Here is an 18,743-nt window from a genome sequence, read left to right as displayed (position 1 = left end):
GGACTTCCTTCGCTACGCGCACGCGTGCCTGCGTGCAAGCCCCGCCCCGGAACTGCGGCGGACGCTGCCGCGGCACGCCGGTGCTGCGTGCTTGGGCGCGTTTGCCGGGCGTCTGAGGGGGCCGCGGCAGGGTAGCCTCGCGGTGAGTGCCGGAGCCGGAGCGAGCCGGAGCGGGGCTGGGGGCGGGCTCTCGCTGCGGGCTCCTCCAGGCCCTCGGGTTGTCGGGACCAGAGAGGGGTGGCCGCCGGCCTTGTCAAGCGCCCTGGCCGACCCTGCTCTGGGGGCCTCTTCTAGGGCCTCCGAACCAGCCGAGTGGGCGTCAGGGCTTGGCTGGTTCGGCTTCTCCGCTTGGTGCGCCCGTTCGAGCCTGAGACGAGGCGCCGGTGCGGGCCGGGCCGGGCCCCAGAAGGAGGGACCTCCGGGCTTACCCCGCGAGTCACACTCCGCGTCCTCGACCCGCTTGTGCCTGACCCTCACGCCTCCCCTCGGTTGGTGAGGGTAGTCTGTGATCGCGGCGTCGCGGATGCGGGGTGGGAGTGGACCTTCCCTGCACGCTGGCGTGCTTTGCCCACGGGGTGCGATGCTAAGCGGTTCTGAACGTGCGCCACTTTTTCGTCATGGCGTGACAATCCAAGGAGCCGCAGGCTCTCTCATCCCCATTTTCCAGACGAGGAACTGAGACTCGTGGAGATTAATAACGGCCACCCCAGACCCACAGCTGACCAGTGGCGCGTCAAGATTTGAACCTAGGTCTCCTTTTGTTTTCCACGGAAGCTATGATTTTCCTCTTCCTTTCTGAAAAAGGGAGAACATGGGTCAAGTTCCAGTCAAACGAGTTGTGCATCAATGGTTTTTAAATTACCTAAAATGTAATGATTAAAGCTGGTTGGGTTTTAAGTCACTTGACAACAGCCAGAGTGGTGACACAGGCATTTGACCTCTTGGGGTAAGATTTGAGAGGGAAGAAAGCTTTGTGCAGTCAGTAGAGCCGACCCCCTAAAATATGAAAACTCTGAGGTTCAGAGAGGATTGAGCAGGACCTGCCAAGGGCACCCAGGCAGTAAGTATTGCGTCTGAAATCCAAACTGGATCTAGCTCGTCTCTTTGCTACACCTCCTGTGTCCTCTCTGTTGTAGGCCTAGCTGCGTGTTCTTGGGTACATTTCTTCCCTTCTGTGATCTTCTCCAGCTGGCAGCGTTGGTGTTAGGCCATCTTTGTGTCCTTAGTTTTTTGTAAGACCTGATAGCTGCTTCGGAAATATTTGTTGCCTCAGAATCCTTTGCTTCCCAGTTGCCAATCTAATGGAACATTTTTTTTTCCTTTTCAGCAGCCATGAAGTTGAAAGAGAAAAAATCAAGGCCGAAGCCAACAAACTGTGGCAGATTTCAGAAGAAGGGAATCAAGGTTGTGGGAAAATGGAAGGAGGTGAAGATAGACCCAAATATGTTTGCAGACGGACAGATGGATGACTTGGTGTGTTTTGAAGAACTAACAGATTATCAGTTGGTCTCCCCTGCCAAGAGTTCCTCCAGTCTCTTCTCAAAGGGAGAGCCCAAGAAGAGAAAGGCACAGGCTGTTGCAGAAGGAGAGGAGGAAGGAGAGCCTGGCTCCTCAAAGAAAAAGATGAAGTTGAAGAAGAGTAAAGATGTGGAAACTGAAGGAACCAGTTCCCAGAAAGCGTTTGGGGTCAAAGATACTGAGCCAGCGCCCCAGGGAGAGAGCACAATTTGTCCTGATCCAGAGGTAGGGGAGATGGCATCAGAAGGCCTGGCGCAGACTGTACCAAAAAAGAAGAAAAAGAAAGGGAAAAAAAAATCAGAGCCTTCCCAGGGTACTTCTCCAAAGGTGCCCAAAAAAGCAAAAACGTGGATGCCTGAAATGCATGATCACAAAGCAGATGTATCAGCTTGGAAGGATCTGTTTGTACCCAAGCCGGTTCTCCGAGCACTCAGCTTTCTAGGCTTCTCTGCCCCCACACCAATCCAAGCGCTGACCTTGGCACCTGCCATTCGTGACAAACTGGACATCCTTGGGGCTGCTGAGACAGGTAAGGGCATTCTTATCTGGCCAGGGCGAGATTGCTTCTGGCTTGTGGCCACTAACAGGCTGGATGGTTGGGAGACTGGGGAATGTTGGGAACATGACCACAAAAGCACTGTTGCATGAAGACTTTAAGAAGTCCGCTAGCTATGGGTTGAAATGGCTCACTTCCTGATTGGTGCCCTATGCAGGTCACTTTATTTCTCTCAGCCCTGTAGACTGCATTATTAAATGGAGATAGGTAAATTCAGTACCTACATCTTTTGCTGTGTGCTGTGTACTTAGTCGTTCAGTTCTGTCGGACTCTTTGCAACCCCATGGACTGTAGCCCTCCAGGCTCCTCTGTCCATGGGGTTCTTCAGGCAAGAATACTGGAGCGCATACCCCTTCCCTTCTTCAGGGAATCTTCCCAACCCAGGGATTGAACCTGGATCTCCTATATTGCAGGTGAATTCTTTACCACTGAGCCACAAGGGAAGCCCTTTTTGCTATGTGGGTTAAGTGTAAATGCTTACTAAATTTATACATTTACACAATAGTAAACTGCTAACAAAAAACAACAGTAAACTAAAATTTACACAGTACATTGTAAGTAATCTGTGAAAGTGAAAGTCACCCAGTCGTGTCCTACTCTTTGCGACCCCCATGGACTGTATACAGTCCATGGAGTTTTTCAGGCCAGAATACTGGATTGGGTAGCCTTTCCCTTCTCCAAGGGATCTTCCCAACCCAGGGATCGAACCCAGGTCTCCCTCATTGCAGGCAGATTCTTTACCAGCTGAGCCACCAGGGAAGCCCAGGTGATCTGTAAATGGTAGTTTTTTCCAATTCTTGGACCTCTTCTGCATGACTCGGGGGTACAGTGGGACTAAGATCAGCCCTCTGGAGAGGTAGGTCTTCATCAGTATAAAGTGTCTAATTCTCAAGAGTTGTCTACAGATAAAAGGGCTGCATTGGGAGTTGGTGGGTTTATTGGCATTGGAAGGTTTCGAGTGTGTAATAACCATTGGGTGGATTTTGTAGGCAAATTTGGGCAGGCGGTGACTGTTGAACTAGGCCTCATACCCGGGCCGTCTGCGGCTTTCTGAAGCGATGCTAGGTTGACACCCTGGGAGACTAAACTGTTGATGGGGGTAAGGAGCAAACAGACCTGAAACTATTAGTCCAACTTGACCAACAGTAACCATTAGAAATAACATATGCTATGCAAGCCTCATGTGTAATTTAAAATTCCCTAGGAGCCATATTATAAAAGGTATTTTTAAAAAGTGAAGATTAAATTTAATAGTATATTTAACCATTACATAACATTTCAGTGTTAATTAATGTAAAATTATTAATTAGATATTTTACGTTCTAATGTTTACACTGTTTTCAAAATCTGATGTGTATTTTGAACCCATCTCAGTTTAGAGCAGCCACATTTTAAGTGCTTGATAGCTGTATGTGGCTAGTGGCTACTATATTGTATGGCATAGACCTGTAACCAAAGTGGGGCGGCTGCTCGCTCCTCAAAAGCCAATGAAGAGGCCAGGTTGGTGGAAAGGAAAGTTTGCTTTATTTTGGATACCAGCAATGGGGAGTGGGGGAAGACTCCTGTCCAAAGGCTGGCTTTCCCCCTGCCACCCCATGACAACCAGTGGGCAAGAACTTTTATAGACAGAGGGAGGGGGCTTCATGCAGAAACAGCACAGTCAGCTCTGACAGACATCTTGAACTTGGTCATTGGTAGTCTGACCAGCCTCATTTTGACTGTTTTAAGTTCATTTAATTTCAGCTCCAAGGTCTGTTTGTTTCAGTTTTCTTGAGGCCGGTTCTCAGAAACGTGGCCGCTTATGGGCTTCCCTGGTAGCTCAGTGTAAAGAATGCATCTGCCAATGCAGGAGATGCAGGTTTGATCCCTAGGTTGGGAAGATGCCCTGGAAAAGGAAATAGCAATCCACTTCTAATATTTTTGCCTGGGAAATCCCATGGACTGAGGAGCCTGGGGGGCTACAGTTCAAGGGGTCACAAAAGTAGGTCATAACTTAGTGAGTAAATAACAACAATGTCACGGCTACCGTCCAGTCATCGTGCAATTAACTTCTTTCATCTGGTGGGAGTTTCAGTATCTACAAGACAGCTCACAGGATGTGGCTCAGAATATTATCTGTAGCCCTTGAGAAGGAACTAAAGGTCCTTAACTGTGTTTATTGACTAAACTATTATTATTTAGTCTTGTTGGACTGCTTTCCTTTTTTTCTGCATTTTCTCACTTCTCTCATTAAACTTACTGTTTGGCTCAAGTTTTTCCACAGACAAAAGGCAGGCAGAGGGTATGATGGGGAAGAACTATTGGGTCCTACTCTGTTTCAGAAATAGACCATCTAGAAACTTTGTGCCTTAGGTTTCTGGAAGAGTGGTCAGGGAACTTGAGGTGAGGTCCTGTATAAAAGTCACACAGATGGAAGAGGGGGGAGCCCCAGGAAAGGGGAGTGGAGGTAGCAGTTGTGTGTTACGTGCGCTACATTGGTGAAAGTTCTCACAACCACTGTGAGGTGGGTGCCGTTTTTATTCCCATATTACTGAAGAGGAAACTCAGCCTCACTGAGGATAGACAGTCCCTAAAACTGCCCCACTGAAAGTAGTGCTAGGATTCTAGACCAGATCTGTGTGCTGTTCAGCGCTGCTGCAGGACTTGGGTATGTGCAGAGAGGCCTGGAGGCAGAGGCCAGGTGTGAGCCACTGCGCCTAGAGATTGGTGTTTGGGCTTATACCGCAGATCCTCTCAGGCTGTTTCTCTTGAGTGCTGTGGATCCACAGGTCCAAGTCTCAGAGACAAACTGCTGTAGACGGACTGCTGCCAATGCCGGTAATGAACTTACCCATCACCCCCAAAAGATGTTAGGCCCCTTAAGAATCCCGCCTTCTCTGGTCCGCTCCTTATCCATCCCCAGATAACCTCTAATAGTCTTTTTATCGCTATAGATTAGTTTGCATTTTCCGGAATTTTAAAATAGATCCTACAAATATGTATTTTGGGGAGGGAGAACCTTGCGCTTTAACTCAGCATCCTTTGAGATTCAACCGTGTTATTGCAGATACCAGTGGTTCGTTTCTTTCCCCTGATAAGCGGCATTCCACTGAATGGATATAGTGCAGTTTGTTTATCTGTGTTGATGGATGGTTCTGGTCTTTCTAGTTTTTGGCGTTTACAAGTAAAACTATCATAAATATTGGCATATCAGTCTTTGGACGTATGCTTTGATTCATTGGCTGAATACCTAGATGTGGAATGGCTAGGTCTTTTGTAAATGTAACTTCTTAGGAGTTTTCCAAAGTGATTGTACCATTTTACATAATCACCAACTTATGAGTTTGAATTGATCCGTGTCCTTGCCAGGGCTTAGTGTGGTCGGTCTTTAATTTAGATTTTAAAATTTTTAGTGTTACTTCCTTGTGGCTTTAATTGGTATTTCCAAAGTAACTAGTGAAGCAGCATCTTTTCAAGTGCTTAATTGTCATCCATGTCATCATCTTTGGTGATACCTGCTTAGTTCTTTTGCCTGTGTTTCAATTGGGTTGTGGTTTTATTACTGAATTTATTATATGTTGTAGATACACCTCCTGTATCAGATATATGGTGTGCATTTTTCTCCCCTAGTTTGTGCCTTATCTTTTAGTTCTCTTCTGAAGAGCAGGAGTTACTATTTTGGTGAAGTTTAAATGATCTTTTACAGATTTGCTTTCCTGAGAATCTTTTGCCTAACACAAGATCACAAAGATTTTCTCTTACGTTTTCTTGTGGAGGTGTTACTAGTTTAGTTTTAGGTTCTGTGTTTCAGTCGGATTGTTCCTGTGTTAACTTTTGTGGTCAGAAATATGGATCAAAGATTTGGTTTTGTTTTGCATATGGATATCTAATTACTCCAGCATTGTTTGTTGAAAAACTCTTTCCCCACTAAATTGCCTTCACATCTTTTTTGAAAATTGGTAACAATATAGGTGTGGGTTTATTTCTGGAGTCTTCTCTTTTCCATTGACCCATTTGTCTATCTTTACTGTTTTCCCAACACCTCACAGTGTTGGATAGTGTAGCTTTAGTGCAAGTCTTAAAGTCAAGTAGTGTAAGTCCTCCAACTTTGTTCTTTTTAAAAGTTGTTTTGGCTATTCTGGTGACTGCAGCCATGAAATTAAGTGACGCTTGCTCCTTGGAAGGAAACTATGACCAAACTCGATAACATATTAGAAAGCAGAGACATGACTTTGCCAACAAAGGTCCATCTAGTCAAAGCTATGGTTTTTCCAGTAGTCATGTATGGATATGAGAGTTGGACTATAAAGAAAGCTGAGTGCTGAAGAACTGATGCTTTTGAATTATGGTGTTGGAGAAGACTCTTGAGAGTCCCTTGAGCTGCAAGGAGATCAAACCAGTGAATTCTCAAGGAAATCAGTCCTGAATATTCATTGGAAGGACTGATGCTGAAGCTGAAACTCCAATACTTTGGCCACCTGATGTGAAGAACTGACTCATTGGAAAAGACCCTGATGCTGGGAAAGACTGAAGGTGGGAGAAGGGGATGACAGAGGATGAGATGGTTGGGTGGTATCACTGACTGAATGAACGTGAGTTTGAGTAGGCTCTGGGAGTTGGTGATGGACAGGGAAGCCTGTCGTACTGCAGTCCATGGGGCTGCAAAGAGTCGGACACGACTTAGCGGCTGAACTGAACTGAGGCCCTTTGCGTTTCAATATGAATTTTAAAGTCAGCTTTTCAGTTTCTTCAAAAAAGCCAGCTAGTATTCTGATTAAGATTGCATTGGTTATAGAGCCAACTGAGGATGTGACATCTAGACAGTCTAGAATCTTCCAGTCCATGAATGCAGTATATCTCTCCAATTTTTTAGGTCTTTGCTTTTTCTTACTGCTGTTTGTAGTTTTCAGTGTATATACTTCCGCTAGCTTTATCCTTAACTATTTCATATTGTTGATGCTTTTGTAAATAGCAATTTAAAATTTCCTATTTCTGTTGCTAGTAAATAGAAGTATGCGTTTATTTATATTGATCTTGTATCCTGCAACTTGGTATAATTAACTGGTTTCCTGAAGATTACATAGGATTTTCTACAAAGGTGATTATGTCATCTGGTCTGGTTGCATTTTGTTTACTTTTTTCTTATCACACTGGCTAAAACTTGTGGGCACCGTTGCTTTGTCCTTGATTTGGGGAAAAATGTTCAGTGTTTCATCATTAAATATGATGTTAGCAGTAGGTTTATCATATTTAGCTTCTGTCAGGTTGAGAAAATTCTCGTCTATTTCTAGTTGGAGAAAGAGTCTTATCAGGAATGGTGGTGGTATTTTTTTAAAATGCCTTTTCTGCATATATGGGATGTATACTTTTTTCATTTTCAATTTGTTGATGATAAACTGAATTTAGTTGCAATATATTATTCCATTTATACATTGTTGGATTTGATTTGCTAAAATTCTGTTGATGATTTTTTTAATTTCTCTTAATGGGATATTTGTAGTTTTCTTCTAATGTCTTTAGTTTTGAAATCAGGGTAATACTGGGCTCAGAAAGACTTGAAGTGTTCTCTTCAGTTTTCTGAAGGAGTGTGTGTAGAATTGGCATTTTTCTTCCTGAAATATGCGATAGAAGTCATCTCAGAAAATGGGCAGCTCTAAGGAACAAGGTACTATAAGCAAGAACTCAGCTCATTTACTCTGAAAAATCATCTGTGAGTTTTTTGAGGCCTGTGATAAAAGCTTCTTCACATAGAGATCACTTATTTGCTTCTGCCTGGGGCATTGTAATTTTGGAATCACTTTAAATTCTCAGCCTGAGGTATTTTGTTTCATTTTGTTTTTTTGACGACATAGATGGGCTCCATACACATTCAGAGGCTAGTTTGAAAATGTTCAAGCGTACACAAAAGCTTTAAAGTTTCCTTGAAAACTAAGAAAACTTTCTTTCATTACCTCCTCCACCAAAGAAACGTGTTGGGAACGTATTATACAGATTTCCATTTTTTACCCTTCAGTTTTATGTTCCTCCACAACAGCAGCAAAACACTCACACCCACAACTCACCTGCCTCTTTGGGTCTCATTGTTTGGACATTTGTCTCCGGTTACTGTTGGCCTCAGCTCAGTGCTGTCTGTCGGACGCACCCTCAGGTGCCTAAGTATACGCGTGCCCTCTGGGTGCAGTGCAGTTGGGATACCGGCGTAGGGTGGAAGGAGCTTTGCATTGGTCAGGGTGGCACTTGGCTATTTCAGGGTCCCTTATTCCGAGTAAGAATAGAACCTCAGGCAAGAGTGTGTACCTCTGTTGATTCACACTGCTTTTGTTTGTTTTTTTGTTCTGCTTTTAAGGAAGTGGGAAAACTCTTGCCTTTGCCATTCCAATGATTGACGCAGTGCTACGGTGGCAGGTGAAGAAGAAGCCTACCCCAGCAATAAGTAACACAGGAGCTCCACCTGGGGAGACCGGTAATGAGGCTAGAGCTGCGCCTGGAGCTTTGCCTGATGAGATTGGAATTGAGGGGGAAGCACCTCCCAGTGAGGTCGGAGCGAAGACTGGACCACCACCCAGCCAGGCAGGAACCAGTATTGGAGCTGCCGCCTCAGACCCGGGGCTGCTGTCCCGTGACGGTGATGGTGACGCTGGTGAAGGGCCTTCTTCCCTGATCAGGGAGAAGCCCACCCCGGAACAGGAAGACAACCAGGTGGAAAAGCATGATGAAGAGCAGGCTGGAAAGTTGAAACAAGAATTGGGTGGCAGCACTGTGCCGCCGAAGCGTCCTCTGCTTGGACTGGTTCTGACTCCCACTCGAGAGCTCGCTGTTCAGGTCAAACAACACGTCGATGCTGTGGCCAAGTTTACAAGTGAGGTTTAATTCATTGAATAAATGTTTCCTGAAAGGATCGCAGTGGTGGGGGTGGTAGAGGTGAATGAGCTGTGCCTCCCGCCCTCTAGAGGGAATTTGATTTGCCAGAAAATTAAGCCAGACAGAAAACTGTTTGAGTGACACATTCTTAATTCTCCCAAGGATGACACATAGGTAACGCTGTTCTAGCTGCATAAGCGCTTAGTTACCTTACGGAATACAGTGGATACTTGGAGGGGTTTGGCAAACCACCGTTTAGGGGGTGGTTTATTTTTTTCTGGTAAATAAAGTGCTGCCACACCCATGTATTTACACATTGTCCATGGCCACTTTTGCACCACCAGTGAAGAGTGGAATAGAGCTAGTAGTTGTGACAGAGACCGTTTAGCCCACACACAGGGCCACAACTGTTGACTGTTCAAAAAAGTGTGCGGACTTCTGCTTTAGGGCATTAGCACTTAAATTTTCTCAGGGAATTCCTTGGGAAAGGCTGCATAGTGGGGGTTTCAATTTTATAGTAAAAGGAACGATTCTTTACCGAGCTCTTACTGTGTATGTGAGGCACTTGACTAAGCACTTTGCCTGCATGATCCTTTTTGTTCCTCCCACACTGGACACCTTGAGAAGTCCTCCACTGGAGAGAAGAGAACACTAGGCATTAGAGGAGATTGAGATGAATCTGGATTGAGGGGGACGGGCAGGAATTCCCCTGGGAGAAGTGTCACAGCTGCTGGTTCCATCTTCCCAGCACTGCGGTGTGCCACTGGTCTGCTCCAGAGCCTTGGATGTCACCATCCCTGGGTTCAAATCCAGCGCTACTGTTGCGGGTGAGGGGAAAGAGTAGAAAAAAATGAGGCTGGGGGAGTAGGCCAGGCCTAGATCATAGCAGACCCAGTAAGCCCTCCAGTAATAGCATCAGCAGCCCAGGCCAGCTCTTAGCACTCCCCTGGAGAGGGGAGCTGTGCCGCTGACTGGCAGCCTTTGCTAATCTGGGGGCACTGGTGTCCACGGTGGAAGAAATAAGCAATCAGACTAACACTGTCCCTCGTGTTGTGTGAACCATAGGCATTAAAACCGCTATTCTGGTTGGTGGAATGTCCACGCAGAAACAGCAGAGGATGCTGAACCGCCAGCCTGAGATCGTGATTGCCACTCCAGGCCGGCTGTGGGAGCTAGTTAAAGAAAAGCACCCTCATTTGAGCAACCTTCGGCAGCTCAGGTGAGAGTACCTCCCTTTTCCCCCACCCCTTGTTCTGAAGTGGGCCTGAGGTGACTTGGCACAGTGCATCCTCCCTGTCACAAAGTGCCATTGTGGGGTACTAAGCCTTGGTACTAGATACCCTACTAGGTACTAGAGACTTGGCCTTTAGAAAACCAAGCATGTGTGAAGGAGGTTAGTTGAGGGCCCTGGTGGAGGTGGTGAAAGTGGTGTTTGTCTTGGGTTGGCCAGGGGTGGGGGGGTGGGCACTGGCAGAGTATGCTGTGGTGACTCCTCTTTCCTGCTACTAACCTGGTGATCACGGGTCTGTCTGGATCTGTAGGTGCCTGGTGATTGATGAGGCTGACCGGATGGTTGAGAAAGGCCACTTTGCTGAGCTCTCACAGCTGCTAGAGGTGCTCAGTGATTCCCAGTACAACCCAAAGAGACAGACCCTTGTTTTTTCCGCCACACTGACCCTGGTACATCAAGCTCCTGCCCGTATCCTTCACAAGAAGCACGCTAAGAAAATGGACAAAACTGCCAAACTTGACCTCCTCATGCAGAAGATTGGCATGAGGGGCAAGCCCAAGGTCATTGACCTCACAAGAAAGGAGGCTACGGTAGAGACGCTGACAGAGACCAAGATCCATTGTGAGACTGACGAGAAAGACTTGTATCTGTACTACTTCCTGATGCAGTATCCAGGCCGCACCTTAGTGTTTGCCAACAGTATCTCCTGCATCAAGCGCCTCTCCGGGCTCCTCAAAGTCCTGGATATCATGCCACTGACCCTGCATGCCTGCATGCACCAGAAGCAGAGGCTTAGAAACCTGGAGCAGTTTGCCCATCTGGAGGAGTAAGTCAGGCCTGTGTACAGACTGGCCACTGGGTCCAGGTTGCCAGGAGGGTGGGAAGCTACCTTCTCTCTTGGGAGCCTTATTAGTAGAAGGTAGCAACGGCACCCCACTCCAGTACTCTTGCCTGGAAAATCCCATGGATGGAGGAGCCTGGTGGGCTGCAGTCCATGGGGTCGCTAAGAGTCGGACACGACTGAGTGACTTCACTTTGGCTTTTCACGTTCATGCCTTGGAGAAGGAAACGGCAGCCCACTCCAGTGTTCTTGCCTGGAGAATCCCAGGGACGGGGGAGCCTGGTGGGCTGCTGTCTATGGGGTTGCACAGAGTCGGACACGACTGACGCAACTTAGCAGTAGCAGCAGCAGCCCCCAGCCTTTTTTAAAATTTTGCACAGCATGAGGCAGGTTCACTCTCATCTAGTACATTTATTTTTAAAACATATCTCAAGTGCTTTTGACTCTCCTCAAACTACACATACATTATGAAACATCATCCAGTACATAGTATTGAGTGTTTGTTTTGAACCTGCTACTGTGGTGCTGCTGCTGCTAAGTCACTTCAGTCGTGTCTGACTCTGTGCGACCCCATAAATGACAGCTCACTAGGCTCCCCCTGGGATTCTCCAGGCAAGAACACTGGAGTGGGTTGCCATTTTCTTCTCCAATGCATGAAAGTGAAAAGTGAAAGTGAAGTCGCTCAGTCGTGTCCGACCCTCAGCGACCCCATGGACTGCAGCCTTCCAGGCTCCTCCGTCCATGGGATTTTCCAGGCAAGAGTACTGGAGTGGGGTGCCATAGGGCCTGGTAATAGAATAGTGCATAATGCAAAGTCCCTGCTCTCAGGGAGTTTACATCCATGTGGAGGAAAAAGTAAGTATATAGCTTGTCAAGTGGTGCTAGGTGCTAAGAAGTGAAGTTACCTAGGGAGTTGAGCAGACTGCGGGTGTGTGGTCTGGGAGGCTTTTCTCATAAGGTGAGATTGGAGCAAGCGTGGAAGAAAGTAAGGAAATGTGACTATCTGAGGAAAACCATTCTGGCCTGAAGTACGCTAAGCAAAGACTTGGAGGCAAGAGCAGATCTGGCATGTTTGAGCAAAAGCAAGGATGTCTACCTGTGTGACTGAGGGAATGAAGTGGGAGGGTGATAGGAGACGAAGTCACAGACCTAGAATATGACCCTATTTAATTCACTTAAAGTAGTCTGTGTTATTGCAGAGTGTGGCTTTATTGATTGTGGCCAGTGAAACCCAGGTTTGGATCCTGGCTCCACAGCCGAATAGGCGTGTATGTATCTTGGGAGGTTAGTATCTCTGAGCCTCAGTTTTTTCATTTCTCAAAGGGAGATATGTACATAATAGTGTTATCTTGTAGAGTGTTAGTAAGGGTTGTAGTATTTAGAGTACTCGATTGTGGTAAGGAGTTGGTTATGATAGCTGTTAGTTGTTATTAATAAGTTTTCTCTCTCTACCACAGTTGTGTGCTCCTGGCGACAGACGTGGCAGCTCGGGGCCTGGATATTCCAAAAGTCCAGCATGTCATCCATTACCAGGTCGGGACATCGGGGAATTTGTGGGCATCTCCCAGCATTGAGCAGGGACTTTTTAAAGCCAAGGTTGAGGGAGAGAGCAGGGAGAAGGAGAGTTGTTGGTCCCAAGGCCTCATGCAGCAGAGAATACCACTGGTGTCTGGTGACCAGCTAGCTGCTTCCACGTAACTGTGGTGAGATTTATTCTCCCAAACCTCTTGGCATTGTCTGGTGTCAAATAGGCCCTCTCTTTTTGACTTGGGTAGGCTATGTAATACTGGCAGGTAGGAGTCTTAGTTTCTTCTGTGAAGTGGGCGTAGTAAAGTTTAGCATGTAAAATGATTACCCTGCAAGAGAGAAAAGACTGTGGTGGTTAAGTCCTGCAAGGTGAAATAGGTTATTATGTGTGAGGACTTTAGAAAGCCAGGCGGCACTTCCTAAGTGTTAGCTCCTGTTGATGCGGACGTTAATATTCGTGCGTGAACCTAGCAAGAATTAGCAGAGAGTGGTGGTTAGGAGCATGGGCTCTCAAACCTCACTTCCAGCCTTTGAATGCTTCTTGGCTGCTTCTCAGTGGGTTAGCCTTTGGCATGTTACTGAGTGTCTTTGGTTTCAGTGTCTTTGTAAATTGGGAGTGGTGATGCTGCTGCCTACTTCATGGGGTTATTCTGATGAGATGAACTTAGGCTGATGGATTACTCCTAGCACCGTGTAAGTACTTAGTAACTGGTGTAATTATTTCTCCTTTTAAATCCTTCTTGCTTTCTTTTTTTTCCTTTAAATCTTTCACACTTCTAACAGTCTTTGAGGGTGCCAGTTCAGTTGAGCAAATCTTTATTCTTCCTCTTTTTGGGAGAGTCCAGGTCAGTCTGTGGGAAGTATCCAGATGAACAAAATACAGTTCCCAGCCCCTAAGAAGTATCAAATCCACTAGAGGAGGTGAGATGCCCACGGCCATAATTTAAGGCAGAAGATACTAGAAAGTGGCAAAATAAAGTTGGACAAAGAGATAACTTCTGGTGTGGGAGGTTAGGTTGGAAAGTGTTTTCTAAAAGATGCTTGGCATTTAGGGATGGAGAGGATTCGGGCATGTAGAGGTAGGGACGGAAGGAGGAGACAACGTGTGGTAGAGGGCTGTTGCTGGGCAGTGAGAAGAGGGGGTGTGTGCTCTAAGAGGAAGTGAAGGATATTTCACGTCTCGAACCATGATGAACCATGGGTTAGGTTCATTTAATTTACTGAATTAAATTTGCCCATTCTGGTCCATTTTAGTTCACTGATTCCTAAAATGTCGATGTTTACTCTTGCTGTCTGTCTCCTGTTTGACCACTTCCATTTGCCTTGATTCATGGACCTAACATTCCACATTCCTGTGCAATGTTGTTCTTTACAGCATCGGACTTTACTTCCATCACCAGTCACATCCACAACTGGGTGTTGTTTTTGCTTTGTCTCAGCGTCTTCATTCTTTCTGGAGCTGTTTCTCCACTCTTCTCCAGTAGCATATTGGGCACTTACCAACCTGGGGAGTTCATCTTTCAGTGTCTCATCTTTCTGCCTTTTCATACTGTTCATGGATTCTCAAGGCAAGAATGCTTAAGTGGTTTGCCATTTCATTCTCCAGTGGACCACGTTCTGTCAGACCTCTCCACCATGACCCATCTGTCTTGGGTGGCCCTACAGGGCATGGCTCATAGTTCACTGAATTACACAAGGCTGTGATCCATGTGATCAGTTTGGTTAGTTTTCTGTGATTGTGGTTTTCATTCTTTCTTCCCTGTGATGGATAAGGATAAAAGGCTTGTGGAAGCTTCCTGATGAGAGGGACAGGCTATGGGAAGTCTGGGTCTTGCTCTGAAGGGCGAGGCCATGCTCAGGAAATCTTTAATACAATTTTCTGTTGATGGGTGGGGCTGTGTTCTCTCCACTGTGGTTTGTCCTGAGGCCAAATATGGTAGGGGTAATGGAGACCTCCTTCAAAAGGACTTAAGCCAGCATGCTGCAGCTACCAGAACTGTTGCAGTGAGTGCCCCTGACCCCACGGCAGGCCACTGCTGACCCACGCCTCCACTGGAGGCTCCTGGACACTCACCGGCGAGTCTGGCTGTCTCTTGTGGGGTCACTGCTCCTTTCTCCTGGGTCCTGGTGCACACAAGGTTTTGTTTGTGCCCTCCAAGGGTCTGTTACCCCAGTCCTGTGCAAGTTCTGTAATCAAATCCCCCTGACCTTCAAAGTCAAATTCCCTGGGGGTTTTCAGTCCTTTTGCCAGATCCCCAGGTTGGTAAATCTGTTGTGGGCCCTAAAACTTTTGCAACAGTGCAAGAACTTCCTTGGTGTAATTGTTCTCCCGTCTGTGGGTCATCTGCTCAGCGGCTCTATGGTGGGGCTAATGGTGACCTTCTCCAAGAGGACTTAGGCCACACACCGCACCTCCCAGGTCTGCTGCAGCCAGAGCCCCTGTCCCCACAGCACATCACTGCCAACCTGTGCCTCTGCAGGAGACACTCAAATCCTCAAAGGCAGGTCTGGCTCAGTCTCCGTGGCGTCTCTGGGTCCTGGTGTGCACACGGTTTTGTTTGAGCCCTCCAAGCATCTCTGGCGGGCATGGGATTTGATTCTAAACACAGTTTTGCCCCTCCTACCATTTTGTTGGGGCTTCTCCTTCGCCCTTGGGTGTGGGGTATCTTTTTTCAGTGGGATCCAACATCCTCCTGTTGACGGTTTTTCAGCGGTTAGTTTTGATTTTGAGCACACAGCCTCTACTCCACCATCTACTGGGTCTGCCTGGAGCGCTGCTCTAGGAAAGACACTGAGCCTTGCCTGGGCTCCGTGGAGAAGACTGCTCTTGATTAGTGGTGTGCGCCACGGTGTGGGGGGGCAGTCGTCCACTCCCGCGCCACGTTAGCTGTGGATGACACATCCACTGTTTCTGCTCTTTATTGGGATGGTCATGAGAACCTGAACCAGGGCAGGGGGCGGAGCCTGCACAGTGAAGGGGCCAAACCTGGGGACAGTTTGGATGTGGGACCTAGGGAGAAGGGCTTGATCTCTCCACAGGGCTGGCGAGGTTTCTAGCTGCCTGGCTGGGAGGGACGAGAGTCCTGCCTTGGGTTGTTGGCCTTGAGGGGACGAGCGGTGTTTGGTGACGGCCACGTGTTAACCTCCCAGTTCTTTATTGGTAGGTCCCTCGCACCTCAGAGATTTATGTCCACCGAAGTGGTCGGACTGCCCGTGCCACCAGTGAGGGCCTCAGCCTGATGTTGGTTGGGCCTGAGGATGTGATCAACTTTAAGAAGATTTACAAAACCCTCAAGAAAGATGAGGACATTCCACTGTTCCCCGTGCAGACACAGTACATGGATGCAGTCAAGGTAAAAAGAAAAGCCAGAAGCCCCGTGCTGACGAGGGGAGGGCTTGTGCTGCTCCCTGACTTTGCCGTGGGATTCTTGGAGTACCACTCTTGGAAACTAGTTCCTAGTTTTGTGTAAAAAAGAAATGGGAGGGTGCCGTTCCTCGAAGGGGGGGAAGAAAGGGCAAATGGCCAGAGTGAGGAGCTTTCTTCATGAGCCCTTCCTTTACTGTGCCCCCGAAACTTCCACCATCAACCGCCGCCCCCCGCTGGCCAGTGCAGAGAGCATAGCTGGACGGATGGATGGTTGTAGGGAAGTGGGGTCAGTGTGCCTCACTGAGGCAGAAACTGAAGGTCTGTCACATCCCTGAAGCTGATGCCTATAGTTCCTACCTTTGGGGTTTTACTCAGTAAACATTCACTTGAGTGAGTGCTACTGACTATGAGCTGTCGCGTGTCAGGCACCCAAGCGGGGTGGCTGCTTTTCCATAGGAGTCCACTGGCTCGTGCGGCAGGTTGAAGTTCAGGTGCAGAGGAAGCACTGTGGGCGGGTGGGCGTACAGTAACACGGGTAGGGGATTTAGTTTCCTACAAGCCTCCTGCAGGCAGAGATGTGAGAAGATGAAGAAGGGATGGAATTCCAGGAATTGGGGGAGCAAAAAGCAAGGAATGGCTCCAGTTCTGTTGGCTCCTCTGGTTCAAAAGGAATGTCAGTTGTGTGGGAAAATGAGGTGGGAGATGAGGCGGACAGATGGAGATTGCAGAGAGGCTTAGGAGCCACTGTGCTTCCCGTGGTTCTTCATCACAAGATCTTTCCCTTTTTTTTTTTTTTGGTGTTTCCTATCACTGCGGTCTGAACCCAGTACGCATAAGGAGAATCGAAGTGTTTTGGGAGGAGGAGGACGGGGGGAGGCAGTCCTGTGACAGGTCTGTGTTATCCCTGTAGAGTGAGAGCTGGGCCCTCACCCTGCTGTTGGGGTGTTTCCAGGTCTCAGCTCGGCTGTGGAGGTCAGCCGTGGTATCTGGGAAACATGTTTCCCCTTTGAACACGTGTAGATTGGGAGTCTGACCAAGGTGGGCTGCCAGGAAGAGGGGCTGTTCAAGTTGGCTTGGAAAGCTGGCTTTTGAGGTTCGTGTGTACACACTCACCAGTCGTGATTACTTTAACCAGGGACCAAAGAAATGCTTTTTGATGGGAGCTGAGGTGCCTCTCTCTGAGCACTGACGTCAAGAGTTTTTTTAAAAACACAACTTAAATGAGCCTTTATTCCCCAGAGGCCTGAACCCTCTGTCGGATGAATACTTTCTCTACCTTGCCCCTAGGAGCGAATCCGTTTAGCTCGACAGATTGAAAAAGCGGAGTATCGGAACTTCCAGGCTTGTCTGCACAACTCGTGGATCGAGCAGGCCGCGGCTGCCCTGGAGATTGAGCTGGAAGAAGAAATGTATAGGGGTAAGGAGCCAGATGGGCTTGAGGAAGGGTTCATTCAGCTTTTAGCTTTGGTTTTTCCCTTCAACTTCTGTCTGTTGGAGCCTCCCCCACCGCCATGGGTCCCCTCAAAACCAGCAGGATGCCTCCTCCTCCTTTTCGAGAAGCCCTAATCTCAGATGAGCCTAAACCCCTCAGCCATTGCCATCATGTCTGGAGGCTGTAGTTCCATCCCTTGTGTGGAGAGATGGGGGAGGTCAGGGCAGGCTCTGAGAGCAGACTGCAGGTGTTTGCTGCCTATTCTCTTAACTAGCTATGTGACCAGGTCAGGTTACTCAACTCTGTTGTACCTATGCTGTCCTCATTTATAAAACCAGGGCATAAAGTACCTGCCTCATGGGGTTGAAGGACAGGGTGGCCCTGAGTGGTTCTCCTAAACTGTTGGAAGTTAGCCAGCACTGGCCTCTGCAGAGAACCTAGGAGCCCTGTCTCCCCAAGAGGTCCAAAACATTTTTTCATCATGAGTATTATCCATCAAGGGAAAGAAAACGCTCCTATGCTGCTGCTGCTGCTGCTGCTGCTGCTAAGTCATAGTAAATGCGATCTATTTTGAATTGTGTTTCAAGGAGGAAAAGTTGATGAGCAGGAAGAGCGTCGGAGACAAAAGCAGATGAAGATCCTGAAGAAGGAGCTGCGCCATTTACTTTCGCAGCCGCTGTTTAAAGATGACCTGAAAACCAAGTATCCCACTCAGTCAGGCAAGCTGCCCCTGCTCACGTCTGCCCCAAGAAAGGGTGAGTCCGCGCTGAGCTGCCTTTCCAAACAGAAGAAGAAGAAGAAGAAAAAGCAGCAGCCGCAGGAGCAGCTGCGGCCGAGCACAAGTGCAGGCTGACCGCCCCCAGGCCAGAGTCAGCTGGCGGCCGCGCCGTGTCTGTGCTCGTGCTTGTATGGAAACCCTCCCGCCTTGGATCTCACCCAGTGTCAGCTCTGGTTCCAGAAATCCCCCTCTCTTCCACGCCACCCCTCACAGCAGGACAGACCTCATGCAGATTTGTGTTGTTTCAGAGTACGAATTCTGTGTGCCAGCTTATATATTTCTGCATTTCAGTGTTTACAGGCTTCTTATATATGTAACTTGATTTTCTCAATTAAAAACAATGGTCAGAACCAACGTGTCATCTTGAGTTTCTGCCAGAGCCGGGGAGGGGGTGCCGTCCAGGCCTCTGGCTGCAGCCTGCTCACAGTGTGGATCAAGCAGAGGTGGTGAGTTTCGCCGATCACGATGGAGTCATTTCTGCCTGGGTCCCCAGCGTGTGTTCCCGCTGTTCTCCATAGCAGAATCCTAGCAGTTTCTTCGCTCTTTCTGCCTCACAGCTGTTGTCTGAGCCTCCTTGGGAGGTGGGCAGGGTAGAGATTGCTGCTCTCGGGTTCCTAGAGAACACAGCTTCCTTAACCTCACTGAGCCCCTTG

At 47.9% G+C, this 18,743-nt stretch overlaps 1 protein-coding gene across 2 annotated transcripts; it reads left to right on the top strand.

Annotated features, from left to right (window-relative positions):
- The first annotated feature begins 40 nt into the window (after window positions 1-40).
- DDX24 (DEAD-box helicase 24) lies at window positions 41-18,440 on the top strand. Of its 2 annotated transcripts, none has more exons than XM_070357885.1 (9): window positions 41-142; window positions 1,331-2,047; window positions 8,400-8,912; window positions 9,980-10,133; window positions 10,456-10,971; window positions 12,444-12,519; window positions 15,678-15,866; window positions 17,168-17,297; window positions 17,900-18,440. In XM_070357885.1, exons 2-9 carry the CDS (start codon window positions 1,333-1,335, stop codon window positions 18,163-18,165), a joined length of 2,559 nt encoding a protein of 852 aa, XP_070213986.1. In that variant the 5' UTR covers window positions 41-142; window positions 1,331-1,332; the 3' UTR covers window positions 18,166-18,440. The 2 variants fall into 2 exon arrangements, with proteins under 2 accessions (XP_070213986.1, XP_070213985.1); XM_070357884.1 differs by having other exon boundaries at window positions 46-142; window positions 1,328-2,047.
- Window positions 18,441-18,743: the final 303 nt, after the last annotated feature.

Source organism: Bos mutus, chromosome 21 (assembly GCF_027580195.1).
Source record: "Bos mutus isolate GX-2022 chromosome 21, NWIPB_WYAK_1.1, whole genome shotgun sequence".
Classification (NCBI taxonomy): Eukaryota; Metazoa; Chordata; class Mammalia; order Artiodactyla; family Bovidae; genus Bos; species Bos mutus.
The sequence above is the reverse complement of the archived record's forward strand: the minus strand, read 5'-3'. Positions and strand labels throughout refer to the sequence as shown.